Source organism: Ambystoma mexicanum, chromosome 1q (assembly GCF_040938575.1).
Source record: "Ambystoma mexicanum isolate Mex_15411 chromosome 1q, UKY_AmexF1_1, whole genome shotgun sequence".
In the NCBI taxonomy this organism is placed as follows: Eukaryota; Metazoa; Chordata; class Amphibia; order Caudata; family Ambystomatidae; genus Ambystoma; species Ambystoma mexicanum.
The window spans coordinates 541,885,181-541,901,464 of NC_090922.1; the positions used below are offsets into that span (position 1 = coordinate 541,885,181).

Sequence of the window (16,284 nt, forward strand, 5' to 3'; positions counted from 1 at the left end):
TTTTTTGACGTCTGTGCGGGGGAAGACTGTCCTGATTATGACCGACAACACAGTGGCCATGCATTACCTCAACAAAAAGGGGGCGGGGGCAAGGTCACTCCCGTTGTGCAGGGAGGCGATGCAGCTCTGATTCTGGGCCATCCAACAGGAAATCTCGATCTCGACAGTACATCTGGCCAGAGACGAAAACGCATCGGCGGACGCTCTGAGCAGGCAGAGCATGGTCTCTCACAAATGGGAGTTGGCTCAGGAAGTCCTTTTGGAGATCTTCGCCCTTTGGGGAACACCACAAGTGGATCTCTTCACCACTTGTATCAACCGGAAGTGCGAGAGATTCTACTCACAGGAATTTCCCCCAAGAGGAGCCTTAGGGGATGCGTTCGTAGTGGAGTGGTCCTTCCCACTGCTGTAAACGTTTCCTCCAGTCCCCATCATTCCTCAGGTGTTGCGTAGGTTACAGAGGTTCGGTTCCCGAATGATCCTTATTGCTCCGGATTGGGCCAGGAGAGCGTGGTATGCGGACCTTCTCGACATGTTCATCTGCCCTCCACACCGTCTTCTCTACCGAGACGATCTGCTCTCATGGGAGGGGGGTCAGGTTCTCCATCCAGAAGTCAGGTCCCTCAACCTTCATGCTTGGTATCTGAAAGGTGGAGATACAAGGATTGGGACCTCCCTGATGACGTGATGGAGGTGTTGCGTTCGGCCACGCGGCCCGCAACAAAATCCTATCGTTGGCGGACGTTTTTCGATTGGTGCAGGGGTCAGAACGTGGATCCTTTCCAGTGTTCCATTCCTATGGTGTTGTCTTTTCTGCTTTCTTTAGCCCACAGGGGCCTTCAAGTGGATACCATTAAGGGTTACCTGGCGGTGCTGTCTATATTTAAGTGCTCGTCTGAAGAGTGTTCTTACTTTAAGATTCCTTTGATTTTACAGTTTCTGAAAGGACCGTCTAATGTGTTTCCACTGTCCCCTTTCCAGGTGCCGGGTTGAGATTTGAATTTGGTTTTAAAGTTTCTGATGGGAGCTCCGTTTGAGCCCTTACACTCTTGTCCATTGAGACTGTTGTCGTTTAAAACTGTGTTTTTAGTTGCAGTTACTTCCGCACGCAGACTGAGTGAATTGCAGGCACTCTCTGCCAAGCCACCTTTTACTGTTTTCCATAAGGACAGGGTTGTCCTGCGGGTGCGACCTTCTTTTCTTCCAAAGGTTGTGTCTCAATTTCATTTGAGTCAAAAGGTGATTCTTCCGGTTTTTTATCCTCCTCTGCATCCTGGTAAGGAAGTGGAGAGTCTCCATAGGTTGGATCCTAGGAGAGCTTTGAGCTTTTATCTTTCACAGATGTCCCGGGTCAGAGTGGACAGTCGGCTTTTTGTAGGTTATGCTAGACACTGCTTGGGTCAGGCTGTTTCCAAACAGACCTTGTCCAGATGGATTGTTTTGACTATCACTGAGTGCTACCGTTTGGCGGGGAAGGACCCTCCGGTAGGCTTACGGGCTCCCTCTACTAGGGGTCTGGCTGCCTCCACTGCTCTACAAAGGGGTGTTGCTATTCGGAATATTTGTGAAGCAGCCACATGGGCCTCTGTCCATACGTTTGTTAAACACTATTGCCTGGACTCCGTCCATGGGCAGGATTTGGCCTTTGGTAAGGCAGCCCTCTATTCAGCCATTTGATTGGGTACTCTAAATTTTACAGGCTAATTTCTTTCCCTCCTCCATAGTGTGGTACTGCTTTGGGAGTCTGTCATAGATGTGGAATACGTGGGAGGACACAATCCCTTTTGAGGAACAAGTTACTTACTAAACTGGTAACGTTCTTTCGATGGGATGTTCCTCCGACGTATTCCTCATCGCCCTCCCAGCATGCCCCTCTGGAGAATTTCCTCTGTGATTACAGCTTCCATTTCTGCAAGGCTGTAGGCAGTTATACTGGTAGGAGACTGGTGTCACACGTTCTGGGGAAAAAACTAAACTTTGGCAATGAGCACTGTGCGTCCTATATATAACATCTGGTGACGTCGACCCTCTACGGAGGCCCTTGTGGGACATTGGCTAGACGCCATCGACGCAAGACACCCACTGCTGAAAAGTTTCCAAAGTGCACAGCTGTGGACATTACATGTCATAGATGTGGAATACGTCAGAGGAACATCCCATCGAAAGAACGTTGTCAGTTTGGTAAGTAACCTGTTCTTTTTAGCCACAAACATGTCCCTGCTGTGTCCGTGTCTCATTCCTGGCTCCTCACAGTATACATCATACCGCTGCCCGGGAGGGAGACGGCCAATAGGATATTGGAGCACAAAGATATGTCTTAAAACAACATGGCCTGCCATTTTGACTACTTTAGTGCACAAATGGCTTCAAAGTGGTACACAAAGGGGCACTGAAGTCCAAATAAATATATTGCTGCCACCAGCCTGTCTAGGCTTCACAAAGTGTGGGAAAAATATCCATAGTCTAAAAGGAATGGGAAAACCAGGTTTCCTTACACTAGTCTCCTTATGTGACGTAGCAGTGCCACTGTAGTCTTAAATGAGGTAGGGCCCCACTGCACTGATAGCTTTTAAGACTGACCAGTGCCCCCAAAATGAAGCAAGTTAAACCTGGAGTGGAGTTTAAAAGAGTCAGGCTCACGTTAATTCATTCAGAGTTTCAAAAGAGTTGGTATATGTGCTGGGGTCCCATTGAAGTAGATTGTGAAATCTTCAAAAAGTAAATCAATATCCCACTCACACATTTGTAATAACGTGTGTGTGTCCCTATAAAGCACTTCATTATGGGTCTCTCCTGTGGCTAGACCTGTAATGTCTGGAGTTCATATTACAAAAACAAAGAGGTGATGGCTCCAAATCATCATTCTTTTTCCTGCCAAGCCATTACCGAAAGGGTAAATACCATATGCAAATTAGACTTGGTCACACCCCAAAAGGGACAGTACAGCCTGAACTGTTAGGTCACACTCCTTCTGCATGAGACCACAAGCATCCCCAGACATGGTTTGGCCTCATTGATCATCATCAGTGAGGAATAACTTGGGTGTCTGGGCCCAGTAGGTACTGGACCAATGGCTGTGCAGGTCCATCACGCTCGGGGTGATAAAGCAAAAACAGAGGTGATGGTTGGAAGGTTTAGCATGAATCGTAAACCTCTGGCAATTGCTCTAAGCAACCCTCCAGAACATCATTATTCCCATGCCAAGCCATTACAGGAAGAGGAACGCAAATCAGGCTTCGTCCCACCCCCAAAGTGACAGTCCAGCCTGAACTGCTAGGTCACATCCCTTCTGCATGAGACAACAAGCATCCCCATTTTATTTCCACATTTAATGTCAGTTTCTCAACTTCAGAAAGATGAAAGGCTAAGTCTGGTCCCCCACAGTATTTGATCTTGTGATACCCCATGTGTGAGGCAAGAACATTACTACTGAGTACATGTAGTAAATAATCCCTGGCTGTTGTACTCGCTAAAGGATCCACACAGGAGCTCCATGTAGGGTTGCTCCTCGACTATACCATACTATAATCATTGACAAAAGCTACCACCAACCAGTTGAGTCCTCAAAATCAGTCCCACACACAGAAAACAGGGTGTCTTGGGGGAGGGTTCCCTATCACTGAGACGCTTCGGACATTTCATTGGAACATTTAAGATTTTCATTCCTGATGAGTCTTTTGAAAACTCATCAAGAGAAAGGAAGGTAAGCCATTAAGACAAAAAGCAGCACTGGTTTGCATTTAAGCTAGGACTTTGAAACTCACACACAGTCTGTATGTTTTAGTCTTGCTTTGTGACCATCCATGTATTTGAATAATGTTCTTCTGAAGGGGTGTATTGGTATGCTGGCAGAGTGTTTCCTCTCAATTTCATACCCTCAATTTCTCCTCAGGGCTGTTGGTGGTGTACTACGAAGCCAACTCCACTGATGTAGCTGGCTTTAATGCTACTTACACTGTGCACAGATGTCTGCCAGACTGCCATGCCAACCAGGAGTGTCTGAACGGACGATGTGTCTGCAAGAAGGGCTATACTGGGCCCAGCTGTGCCATTGAGATCTGCCCCGGGAACTGCTCTGCACAGGACGGGAGAGGAGTTTGTAATAATGTAAGTGGGTGTGTGTATATGGCTGAGTAGTGGGTGTGGAGCAGTCTGATAGACTGAGGATTTGGACAGTGTTTCTTATGGAGGGTAGTGTGCTGCAGTGAGTTCAGAGGCAACCTGTATAAGAGTAAACAGGAGGGTGGATCTCTAAGGTACTAGAGGACAGTTTAAGAAACTGGCAATCAATTTGGGCAAACTGTTCTGCTTGTGTTGATTTTGCACATGGGGTGTTATCTAAATGGCAGGAATTTGACTTTGTGTAATTGCAATTCTCAGTTTTTAATGGCTACCATCCCCATCTTTTGAAATAATTCCCAGGTGTAGTCTGGATCAGTGTTTATATCAGACACCAGGGCAACACCCTGGCTCCATATGCTGTCTTTGGCGGCATGTATGAAGTTACAGAAGAATAAAAAGTATACTGTTGCAGTCATGGTAGTATAGTTAATGTGGGTTTGTATGTTTCATTGGAAAATGCTTTCCCCTATAGCGTTTGGACCAATAGATGTATTTTCACTGAATCTGGTTATAATCCCTGCCATGGTTCATAAGTGTCCCTTTTTCACTTTGTTGAGATGGAAATCTCTGTAGGGTCAAATACATTTTCGGAGCACGATTCTTATGCAGTTTTCACTTCAGATTTTGGGACACTTGACCTTCAAATTGAGCCTGAGTGAGAATTAATATTTCTACATATGCTCTGGAGTCATCATGTGTGTTAGGCAAGATTGTATGCAGTACCCTTTTGGGTGCACTACAACAACCCTGACCTCCTGGCAGTAGGAACCCAATCTTAGGTATAAGTCTGTACTACACAGGTTGGTGGCGTGTTGAGCAGCCAGGCTTATCTCAATTTATTTTATAGTGTTTTTATTGGCATTTGGCATTTACGGTTATATTCCGGACCATTACAATCATGGCTTGCATCGATACATGAATTACATACCACTTATGCCTTATTAGTTATGGGTAGCATTGAACAGCGAACAGAACAAACAAGAGAAAAGAAGGGAAAAGAAACAAAAGAAGTAACAGTGATAACAGTGACTGTCCTTTGATCTCTGAGTTATTGTAGTCTTTGCTTATGGAGGTGAACCCCAGTCTCTATTCCGTTGGGCTCTGACTGGTCTTCGTGGGGCGCGGGGGGGTGTAGCTTGTGCAGGATGGATGCGACAGTGTGCAGATTTGGCCATTGTGCCATTTGTGGGTGGTTGATTCAGGGGGGTTTATAGGTCGACGAGAAGATCATGTCTCTCAGAAGGGTCTTCCAGGCCTCAAGTGTGGAGCTCGAGTCTTTCCCACCCCGATTACTTCCCTCCTCCCATGCTCTAGTTTCTGCTATCGTCCATCTTTCCATCTCCCTGATCCAAGGTTCGTACCTGGGGCCTGCTGAGGATTTCCAGGCCATTGCGATCGTTCTTTTTATCAACACACATGCTATGTCCATTAGTTCCACCAAGTGCTTGATTTTGCTCAGCCTCGGGTAGGTGCCTAGGAGGCACTCTTTTGGTGTCCATTCATATATCTCCAGGCCAGCTTTCCTACAAGTCTGTTCAGCGGCGAACCATAGTTTCTGAGATTTAGGGCAGGTCCAAAACATGTGGATCATGTCAGCGTGGTCAGAGGGGCACCATGGGCATAGCGGGCTGACTCTGTCATTGAAGGTGGATATTCTGTGTGGGGACATGTAGGTCCTATATAGGACGTTGAGCTGTATTAGCCTGAATCTGGCGTTCCTAGATATCGCCTTCGGGTATGTTAGGGCTCTAGACCATTCTCCCTCCGTAATTTCGGTCCCTAAGTCGGATTCCCATTTCTCTTTCAAACGTGTACTTCTTGGGTTAGGTCTGTCATTTATTTGGGTGTATAGTCTTGATGTTGGTTTCCAACCGTCGCTAACTCCGTGCATCTCCTGGATCAGGGCGTGTGTTTCGGGTTCCTCGGGCCACACATTCCATTTCTTCTTGGCGATAAATTTCACCTTTTGGTACCATAGGTAGTGGCTCGGGGTGAGCCCGTCGTTTCCTTGTAGTGATTCAAAGTCTCTGAATTGCCCTTCGTCGAACATGTCTCCCCACGTGTAGACACCACAGTTCTCCCATCTCCTCATTGTTGATAGGTCATCGGGGACTACACATACGTCAGCTAGAATGGGAATCTCGGGTGAGTATGGGTGCTGCAGTCCCAGCATAGATTTAACCTTTTTCCACACCTGTCGACCCACCTGCACTATTATGGGCGGGTCAGGAGGCCCTATTTTGTTGTTCCATATTAGTTCTTTAGGATGCAGGGGTGAGGTCAGCTGGCAGAGAAGGTTCGTCTCAGCCGAGGGCTCGTCGCTTAGCCATTTGGCGACATGTGTTAGTTGTGCCGCCAAATAATATCTTTGGAAGTCGGGTAGCTGGATTCCTCCAGCGGAGTAGGGAAGTGTGAGGATGTTCAGTGTAATCCTGTGCCTGGTTCGTCCCCAAAGAAAGTCTCTGATCAGGGATTCTAGCTTCCTGAAGAAGGATGGAGGAATGTAGAATGTTATATTGGTGAAGTAATAGAGGAATCTAGGTAAAATTATCATTTTAGATATTGCAGCTCTGCCCATCACTGATAGCGGCAGTTTTGACCAAAATTTGATGGATCTTCGTACCCCCAAAAATGCGGCTTCAGTGTTGCATTCGTGAGTGGAGAATGGTGTGTGCTTGATGGTGATGCCCAGGTAGCAGAAGGACTCAGCTTGCCACTGAATCCCAATCTCGGGTAGCTCTTCTGTGCTCTTTCTCCTAAGGCCAGCCAGAGGGAAGGCGGATGATTTCTGTCGACTGAACTTTATCCCTGAGTATTTCGAAAAGTTATCTAATATGTCTAGAGCTATCGGGGCATTCATCTGGGGGTCACGAAGGTATAAAAGAACATCGTCTGCATACAGGGAAATGATGTTAATACTTATGCCCGCATCGAACAGCTGTTTCCTGAAATAAATTGCCACTGGTTCCAGACCTAGAATATATAGCATTGGCGAGAGCGGGCATCCTTGTCTGGTCCCCCTCTGAATAGCCCAGGCCCTCGACACCAAGCCCCCTGTCTTAACTCTTGCCACTGGGTTATTATAAAGAACCTTGACCCATCGGATGAAGTATTCGCCCATTCCAAACTCTCTCAGGGTTTCGATTAGCCACTCCCAGTAGATCGAGTCAAAGGCCTTAATGGCATCGAGCGAGAGTACTGCCAGGTCTTCTTTGCATTCCTCTGTCTGTGCCATTATGTGCTGGAGCCTCCTTAGATTGGCTGTAGTATTGCGTCCGGGGACAAAGCCGCATTGGTCCGCATGTACCAGGGAACCTATCACCTTTGAGAGCCTCTTAGCGAGTATGGTCGTAAGAATTTTGCTATCGTAGTTTAGGAGCGCAAGTGGGCGATATGAGTCACATTTTTCAGGTGGTTTGCCTGGCTTGAGCATCGGCACTAAGAGGGTTTCTCTCATGGTGCCTGGCAGCGTGCCTGTCTCGAATGCCTCCGCATAGACTTCATGTAGTATGGGAGAGAGGATCTCTTCGTATGCCTTGTAGAACTCGGGGGGGGTAAGGCCATCGGTTCCAGGGGTCTTGCTTGTGGAGAGGGACCTAATCGCCTCAGTGATGTCTTCGATCGTGATGACCTCTCCTAGCATATTTCTTTGCTCCGGGTTCAGTTTAGGTAGGTCTACTTCTTCGAGGGTGTCTCTTATGTCTGCCTCTGGTATAAGGTCACTGTGAGCATATAGTTCCGCATAGAAGTCAGTGAATGCCTCATTTATTGCTTGTTGTGTTTTGTGGATTGTGCCATTACCGTCTCTGATCTCTGTAAGGGCCTGCTTCGGATGTTCCTTCCGGCACAGCCAGGCTAGTATCCTGCCTGGTTTATCCGCCTCTTTATGAGCTTTCATGGTGCGAGTAGAGAAGTCAAACTTCGAGAGCCTTTCCCATGCTGTTCTGCATTCCTCCCTGATCTCCCTCAGCTTGCTCTCTGTCTCAATTGTGGGAGGGGAATTGTTTTCGAGGTGCTTGATCTTTTCCTCCTCAGCCTCTAGTACCCTTCTCAATTGCTTCCTGATTCCACCCGCCTCAGCAATCACCTCCCCCCTTGTCACCACCTTCATTGCTTCCCAGAGAGTGCTCCATTTTTCCACTGATCCCTTATTGATCTCTATATACTCCTCTAGTTTCTCGGCCAGGTGGTCCTTGAATGCAGGGTCAGTTAATGTCTCCACTGGCATGCGCCACGTTGGGATAGGAGGTAGGGGGGGTCGCAGGCAGAATTGCACTATTAGTGGGGAGTGATCGGATATTGATCTGCCTAGGTACTCTGCGGACTCGACCTGGGGGGGTCAGCTCGTCGTTTATAAAGAGGTAGTCTATCCTGGTGTGCAGGTTGTGGGGGGCCGAGTAGAATGAATATGATCTGTCAGTGGGGTGAAGGTCTCGCCAGGTGTCAACCAAGTGCAGGTCTTCAATTGTTCTGTGGAGGGCCAGAGCAGAGAGGTTATTGTTTGATCGTGGTGTGGTGGATCTATCCATTTCCACATTAATGACGCAATTGAAGTCGCCTCCCCAAAGTAGGTTGGTTGTCCCTGTGGAGCATGAGTTTAGCGCACAGCTTCTTGAGGTAAGAGGGTATGCCATGCTGGGGGAAGTACGAGTTCACTATGCATAAACGGATGCCCTCCAGCATGCCCCACAGCAGCAAGTACCTGCCTTCGTTATCCTGCTCCACCCCCAGCTGTTGAAATGGTGTGTCTGGGCTCACCCATGTGTACACTCCTCTTGCATACTTCGAGTATGATGATCCGTTGCCTTGGCCCCCCCAGTAATTTGATAACTTGTTTGCAGAGTCGGCAGAGAGGTGTGTTTCTTGTAGGAGTGCGATTGATATCTTCTTCCTCTTTAGGTAAGAGTGTATTCGATTTCTCCGGAGGTAGGACCCCATCCCCCTGACGTTCCATGTGATTACCCTAAGTTTTGGTGCCATTGTTTGGTTGCGTTAATTGTCGAGAAGGGGTTTACGACCTCTCTAGGGCTTGTTTGCTTGTTATTGTGAGCCATGGTCTGTTCACGTTGAGTGGAGTGATTAGCTCCAGTGGTTAGTTTTGGGTTCGGCTCCATTTGGTCAAAGGTCCTCAGAGTAAGGGCAGTCAGAACGGTAATAACTTGTGTGGAACAGTTAAAACTGGTGCACCCAGCGACTGACACAACGGTGGAGTGCTCAGGTACTCCCGCGCTGCCTGTCCCAATCCGGGTGTCTGGCGCGGGTAGGTGTGTGCTGGCAACTGGCCTGCACTGGTCTTTCGTGGGGTTGAGGTCCGTGTCCATGCGTGGGAGATCGGGCGAGCCCCGCAGTCTTTTAGCTTCTCACATTGTAGTTTTGCTTCTTGAGATTGGAGTTTCTTGACCTCTCAGGCAATTGTGGAAGGGTGCAAGCACCTGTGTTGGGACGTGTAGCCCTCATCCTTGGGTACCTTCGTTAAGTTTCCCGTGTGGGGATTCAACAGGGATCTCAGCCAGGTTATTGTGTTCCATCCACATGTTAGCCGCGGCTGGTGTCTCGAGAAATATTGCTTTTCCTTTATAAATTACCTTCAACCTGGAGGGATATAGCAGCATATATTTTAGGTCTAGTTTCCTCAGCCTGGCCTTAACTGGGACAAAGGAGTTCCTCGCTCTCTGAACCGCCTGAGTATAATCGGGGTATATCGTGATTCTTGAGTTGCCTCGTTTTATCTCTCCTCCCTCCCTTGAAAACTTCAGGATCACCTCCCGGTCTCAGAAATTGAGGACCTTCGCTATGATGGGGCGAGGGTAGGAGCCTGGGGGTGGTTTCTTCTGGAGCGATCTGTGTGCTCTCTCTATGGCGAAGTCCTGTGAGAGGTTTGCTACCCCGATCTCTTGTTGGATTAAGGATTCCACAAAGGTCGTCGGGTCAGCAGTCTCTGTCCCCTCCGGTACGCCCAGTATCCTAATGTTGCTGCGTCTAGCGCGGCCCTCCGCTTCCTCGGACCTCGCCTCCAGCAGGGTTATCTTATGTTTATGTTCTGCAAGTTCTGATTTCATGGCTGCCGATTCGGTTGCCATGTCCTCTTGAGATGACTCCACAATGGTGACACGTTCAGTTAGGTTGCGAGCGTCTTGCCTTATCAGCTGGATGTCAGCTTTTACTTCACCTATCTTCGTGTCTATAAATGATTTTAGGGCCTCAATCGCCCCTAGCAGCTGATTGTGTCTGGTGTCCGGGCTATCTCGTGCTGCTGAGTCATCTGTTGCAGTCTGGGCGGTGGGGTGAGATTTCACCGTGACAAAAGGATCTAGGGTGGCATTTTTGGCTTTGTTTCTTGCTGCTGCCATGATGGGCTGTCTCGGTTCTGATTGGGAGCGCAGGGGATTCCTGTCGGGGCAGGCGGCCTCTCTCGTCTTTTCTGGCTTGATTTCGGCGGGACGTAGAGATGCGGGGGTATTGGGCTCTGTGTGGTTCGGGATCTGGGCGCACTGCGGATGTGAGCGCCCTGCCTTTAGTAGGACAGGAGAGGTCCGGATCGTTCAGGGTGACAGCATTGCCTGATGTAGTGTGGTTGGCCGGGTGGGGAGGGCAGGAGTCGGGAGTTCAGTGGGAGCGCCGCAGCGTGGGCTTCCGGCGCTGCTTGAGGTGGGCAGGCAAGGTCCCACAACCCCGTGAGAAAGCCGCCAGGCCCGGTCCGCTGGGAATGGCCCAACCCGGGAAGGTCTCACCTGTGAGCGTTGTAGTTTAAGTGGATCTGGAGCCAGCCTCCGGTCCAGGTCGAAGTGTGTAGGTCTGCGGTGGCGGGGGGATCCGCTCTCCGGAGAATAGGAAGTCCGTCCTGGGCGCCCCGGGTCAGGGATACAGTAGGTGGTCCGGAAAGTCCAGTAGTCCGACTCGGTGACCCCCCCCCCCCAGTCGCGCTCCGGCTTCGTTGGCGCGGGCACCAGCACCAAGCGGTCGGTGGACCGCCGGATCGATGGGGTCCTGTAGCGGCCCGCACCCCGGGACAGTAGGGGGCAATGGTAGAGGCGACTGGAGGGCTGGGATCAGGCCCCTTCAGGGTGTGCGCTCCCTGTCCTGCTCCGGGGTCGTTCCAGGATCGTCAGATCAACACGGCCGCCATCTTGGGAGTCTCTTGTGGGAGACAGGGGGAGTCCGACCGGAGCGTCTCAGCGGGCCCCGGCCCTCCGTTTCTTGTCGGGGCAAAAAGTCGGGTGCAGCCAATCGCCTGATTTACGGCTGCACCAAAGGCTGGGAGCTGCAGAAAAGCCGCAACGCCCGAATCGGGAAGCGACTGCGCGACTCAGCCAGCTCCCGTGCACCTCTCTCAGGGGGCAGGGGGAGGCCGGGCCGAAGCGTCGGAGAAGTTCCCTGATCTCCGATTTCTGTCGGAACAAGTCGTGGGATGCAGCTAATCGCCTGCTGTACAGCTGCACCGAAGGATGGGTTGATTTGTTGTGTTTTCGGTACCCAGAACAGGATCGGACTGCACGGCTCGGCCGGAGCTCACGGGAACCGCGTCCTCACACCATGGACATCAGGCCACGCCCCCCCGCCAGGCTTATCTCAAGAGGGGTCAATGTGAGCTGTAGGGGAGTTGCACATAGATTCACAGTAACAAGTATTCAAATAAACTCTTACACACAAGGTTTCTTGATTAAACCTATTCATGTATTTGTCAGTTTGAGTAAGCCTTATTCAGAATGGGCAATGTAATAGTAACACACAAATACACTCCAAGATACACACTCCCCGTTTCACAAAATCAGTAAGTATCCATTGGGGACGGCACACAGACACTTCCTACACCCTCAGGTGACTTAAATAGCTCAGGCACTGTGGACATTAATATATCACTGTTGCATTTAGAGCAATACTCAGGAGTATGCCAAAGAAAAAGATAATTAGAATACAACAAGAGACCTGACAAATTTTCTGAAGCAGGTAAGTACTTTTGGTAACCCCCAACGCAAACTAAGTTAACCCATTGCTGGAAGGAAGACCAAACACAATGTCAGAGGGAAGAAGTGTCATTCAGGCAGCCTGGCCAAAGTCAATTGGGCAAATGTCTAGGTGAGCTGAAGCAATTCTTACAGGTAAGTAGAGGTCTTTGTAAAAAAGAAGAAATCAAAGCCGGGCCACAAGCTGATTAGGCTTGTGAGGTAAAGAAGCTGACAGCAACTCTACAGAAGCAACCAAGTCAAGTCTCCACTGAGAATAAGTGAGGTTACACAACAAGAGTTAAGCTCTCTGAGACTTTACAGTACCTTTGGTTAGAAGAAAAATGGTTCTAGCTGGCTCCTGTGCAACTCTGCAGATCCTGTGTTCCTGGGCCTCAGCCATGGGGACAAGAGGGAGGACGTGTAGAGGACTCCTGCACTGCAACAGGATGGTCAGCGACAGAAAAGGACCAACTTCTATTCAGTGGCACTCCTGTCTCCTAGGAGACTACGCACAGGGAGTTTCGGGCGTTTCCCTCGCTTCCTGTCCCCGCCAGACACCCTGGAGCCGGGGGCGGGCTTCACTCGTGAATTCCGCCAAAGGCAAAATGAACAAAGGGACCGAACCTAGTTTGGCGCGGGGCGTAAATCTCAAGAAGGACGTTTCCACAAAGAATTGGTGAAAAAAAGACGACCAGGGACTTTTTGACAAAAATGGCACCCTTGGGTGCTTTACTGCAGCTGCAAACGCAGCCTGCGGTAAAAGCACACCACAGTAGTTAAAAGTAAACCACTGCCACTAGCCATTCATCGACGAAAGGATAACATAACATTGTTACATGAGAAGCTAGACAAAGGGGATACTAAGTAACCCCTCCAGCACCCTATTGTAAGATAGTGTGTGCTGGGTCTAGAAAGTTAAAAGTGTAACTAAAGTCAATTTCACTTAACTGCTCTTGGAACCAGTAGTTTATCCAAGAGAAGGTATTTAAACCATGGGGAAATCTAAAAGTCTTCTCTTTGCCACTGCACGGAAGGTGTTGTGTGACACAGTGTAAAGATGATGCCTATGGAGTTTGTCAGACTCCACAGCCAAAAGAAACGCGGAGTTCAAATCACATTAAACTTACACAAGAGAGTGGGAAAAAGGGTCTCACTCTCTCCAGGTTAAAAGTTGCTGGGGGTCTCTAAGGTAGAGAGGAATTACCAAATTTCTGAGAATTCTCCCTAACAATGTGTAATGTGAAAGTAGCTGTGAATTGTGCAAGTTCCACTCTCTTGTAGTGTGGATGTCTTCAGAATGTGCAATCTGAAAGACAAACACAAGACTATATGTAGTCAACTGGCCTATGGAATTCCCTCCCACCTATCTATGCCTTACTAGTTTGAAGAAGGCTATAAAGACTATTTTTGTTAACTCCAAGGATTAATATGACTTTTTCGCTTGCATCTCCCTGCCTCCATACCCTGGCATTTCCCCTTGGATTGTCAGTCTTATATGTATGTTCTGAGGCCCACGGTCGTGTTGTGTGTAATTAGCAATAAAATAAATAATAACAATAATAACTGCATCTTCATGTACAACACTCATGTTCAGTTTTAGGGCAGATAGTTAACTGTGCTCACACAGCCTCATTCATAGCAAATAGTTTGAGAGTGAGCATTACCTTGTTACATAGCCATTATCTGTATGGATCGGCATATCACAGTAAGTATTCATAAAGTATGAGATTTACAATTGTATGACACAGCACAATGGTTGTAGCTTTGTGGCATTCTGTCTCTTCATAAAGAAATACCTTTAATTATGGTGGTTGTACATTTGAACTCCGCTATTGTATATGAGTGACATTTCGGATGCTTGTGGATCTGCTTAGAATCATATGCTTTGCATAGGCCGACATCTAGTGTAGGCTGCAGAGTATTGCACATGAAGTTTTCCAACTTTTGACAAGGCACGTCGACAGGGCATGTCTGTAATACTACCCTTAGTGTAACATCCATTGTACCCATGATCCCTCATGCTTTGAGGTCCCTCAGATTATTTCCATTGTGGATAGTTACGTTATTGCTGAGTCCCGTAGCAAAAGCTACTTTGGAGTTAATACCTCTTAATCTTACTTACTGTTTACCGTTCAACGTTTCTTCTTGATGGCTGGCCTTTGCAATTATCTCAACGCCTGATTTTCAGAGACCAAGACAGATGTTCGTGCCGACAACTCTCTTAGGCCTACACTTGGCTTTGGCCTACGAGTAGGGAGAGCGGGGGTGGGGGGCTGATCCTTTCTATCTGGAGAATGCCCGCCCCCCCCCCCCGCCCTCCCTTCCAGTCTCTACTGTTCTTGTTGTGCTGCTTTTTTCTGAACATTTCACCATGGAGCACACTGTTTACATTTTGCACAAAGTGCAATCGAAAATTCCTGTGGAAAGAGACACAGTGGGCCTCATTACAAGTGTGTCAGTCTGGAAACAACAGTGCCGGTAAGCTTACTGGCACCATTGTTTCCGGACTGGCACAGTATGGTTTCGCCTGCCGGAGCCGATATGCCCAACATGGCTGACCCTGCCGGGCACAGCGGCCACGGTAGGCAAGTAGTCACGGAAGCACCGGCACCGTTAGTAACGGTGCCGGTGCCTCCGTGTTCTCCATTCCCATAGAGTCCTAGAGGACTCTATGGGAATGGGGAATTACTATTTACTGGCGCCGGACTTTCCGGACCACCGGGGTTGTAATACCCTGGTGTTACCAGTAAGTCGGGCACAGTAAATATTTACAGGTCTGGCGGCAACCTGCCGGTATTACAGGCATGATTACCATCTGACCCTTAATGAGGCCCAGTGTCTTATAGTCCTGCTGCGCATCTTGCAAGCTCTTAAGAACTAAAACCCTTAAAGAGCGCCCAACAAAGCGGTGGGCGGCACACACCATAATGGCAGTCGGAGACCGCTGCGGGACTCTTCGAGTAAGATCAGGAAGGCCAATGCCGCAGATGCTTCGATTCGGAGCTAGAAGACACCACGAGGGATCCTTCTGGCTCCTGCACACCTGTCGCCAGCCTCAAAAGGCAGTCGCAGCGTGCTGCTATGGGGAAAGCCTTTGGGGACAACGGCATACCCGTCTACACCCAAGCACACACCCCAGGGCTGCTTCTCGATGGAAGCATCGAAGGAGGGGCACATTCCAGCGGTAGGTGTAACTTGACCTACCAATCCACCGCCAAAAATGCCTGCTGTGGTTCCGCAACCGCGCTTACAACAAGGCAATAAGAATAACATTCCCGGCAATAGGCTTGCACAAACCTCATTCGACAGATCAGGCGGAGACGCTGAAACTCCTTTTGAAGAAGCATAAACCACACTTTTCAACAGAAAAGCACCTCGAGAAACTCCATACTCATAAACAACTCGTGGTGCCTCCGGAGACTATGAAGAATCCCATTCTCCCCTTTCTTCATTCCTGCTGAAACAACGTTCAAGGGAAAGTCCCAGCAGATACCCCTAAAGCAGACGCAGATGTAGTTATGTTCCCATTGGCTGAAAAACCATAAACTAGAACATGGACACGAGAGATTCGAGGAAACCATGGATACGGTTTCATCGTTTGTCGATTTCATGCATAACTTCCCTATCCGCCAGAAGACTGGATCTGTTTTGTGAATCCCAGGTGCCTACTAAGCCCCAGCACCTACCATCACGTCCATAAGTGCCTCTCAGGTCTCTCAGCATGGAAATATCCAATATTGATCATGACATTTGGTATGTAGATCAGGAGGACCCTGATCAGGATCCTGATGATACTTATAAGACCAGGAGGACCCTGATGTCACTATTATCGACCCAACTGATGCCACGGCAGTCAAGAGTGGTCATACCTCCCCAGTTGCTGTCCAGCTTCAGTATAATGACCTGCTGAAAGAGCAGCTCACCACTTCGGCATACAGAGGAAACAGCCCCTGAAGGAACAGGTTTTGTAGAAGACATTCTCAGTGAGAAAAAAAAAAATTAGTCAAGCTATTCCCTTACTTCAGTCCATCAAGAATAGAGTTTCTCCATCTCTTTCAACTCCTTCGATCACTATGGCAGTGAATCAAAGGTTGGAATAAATCTTTAAACCATCGCCTTCCGATCCTCTATATCAGAGGACATGTGAAGCCAGAATTCCTTGTGGTCACTACTATCAGGAATGGAGCTGGTGTTAAACTCTATACCTCAGAGGCGC

The 16,284-nt window shown here is 48.7% G+C and overlaps 1 protein-coding gene across 1 annotated transcript in view; it reads left to right on the plus strand.

Moving 5' to 3' along the window:
* MEGF8 (multiple EGF like domains 8) overlaps nt 1-16,284 on the plus strand; it is a 1,665,761-nt gene that overhangs the window by 1,064,027 nt on the left and 585,450 nt on the right. The window contains exon 26 of the mRNA XM_069640964.1: nt 3,893-4,107. Within this exon, the coding sequence (XP_069497065.1) occupies nt 3,893-4,107 (215 nt within the window). The remainder of the gene's footprint in view (nt 1-3,892; nt 4,108-16,284) is intronic.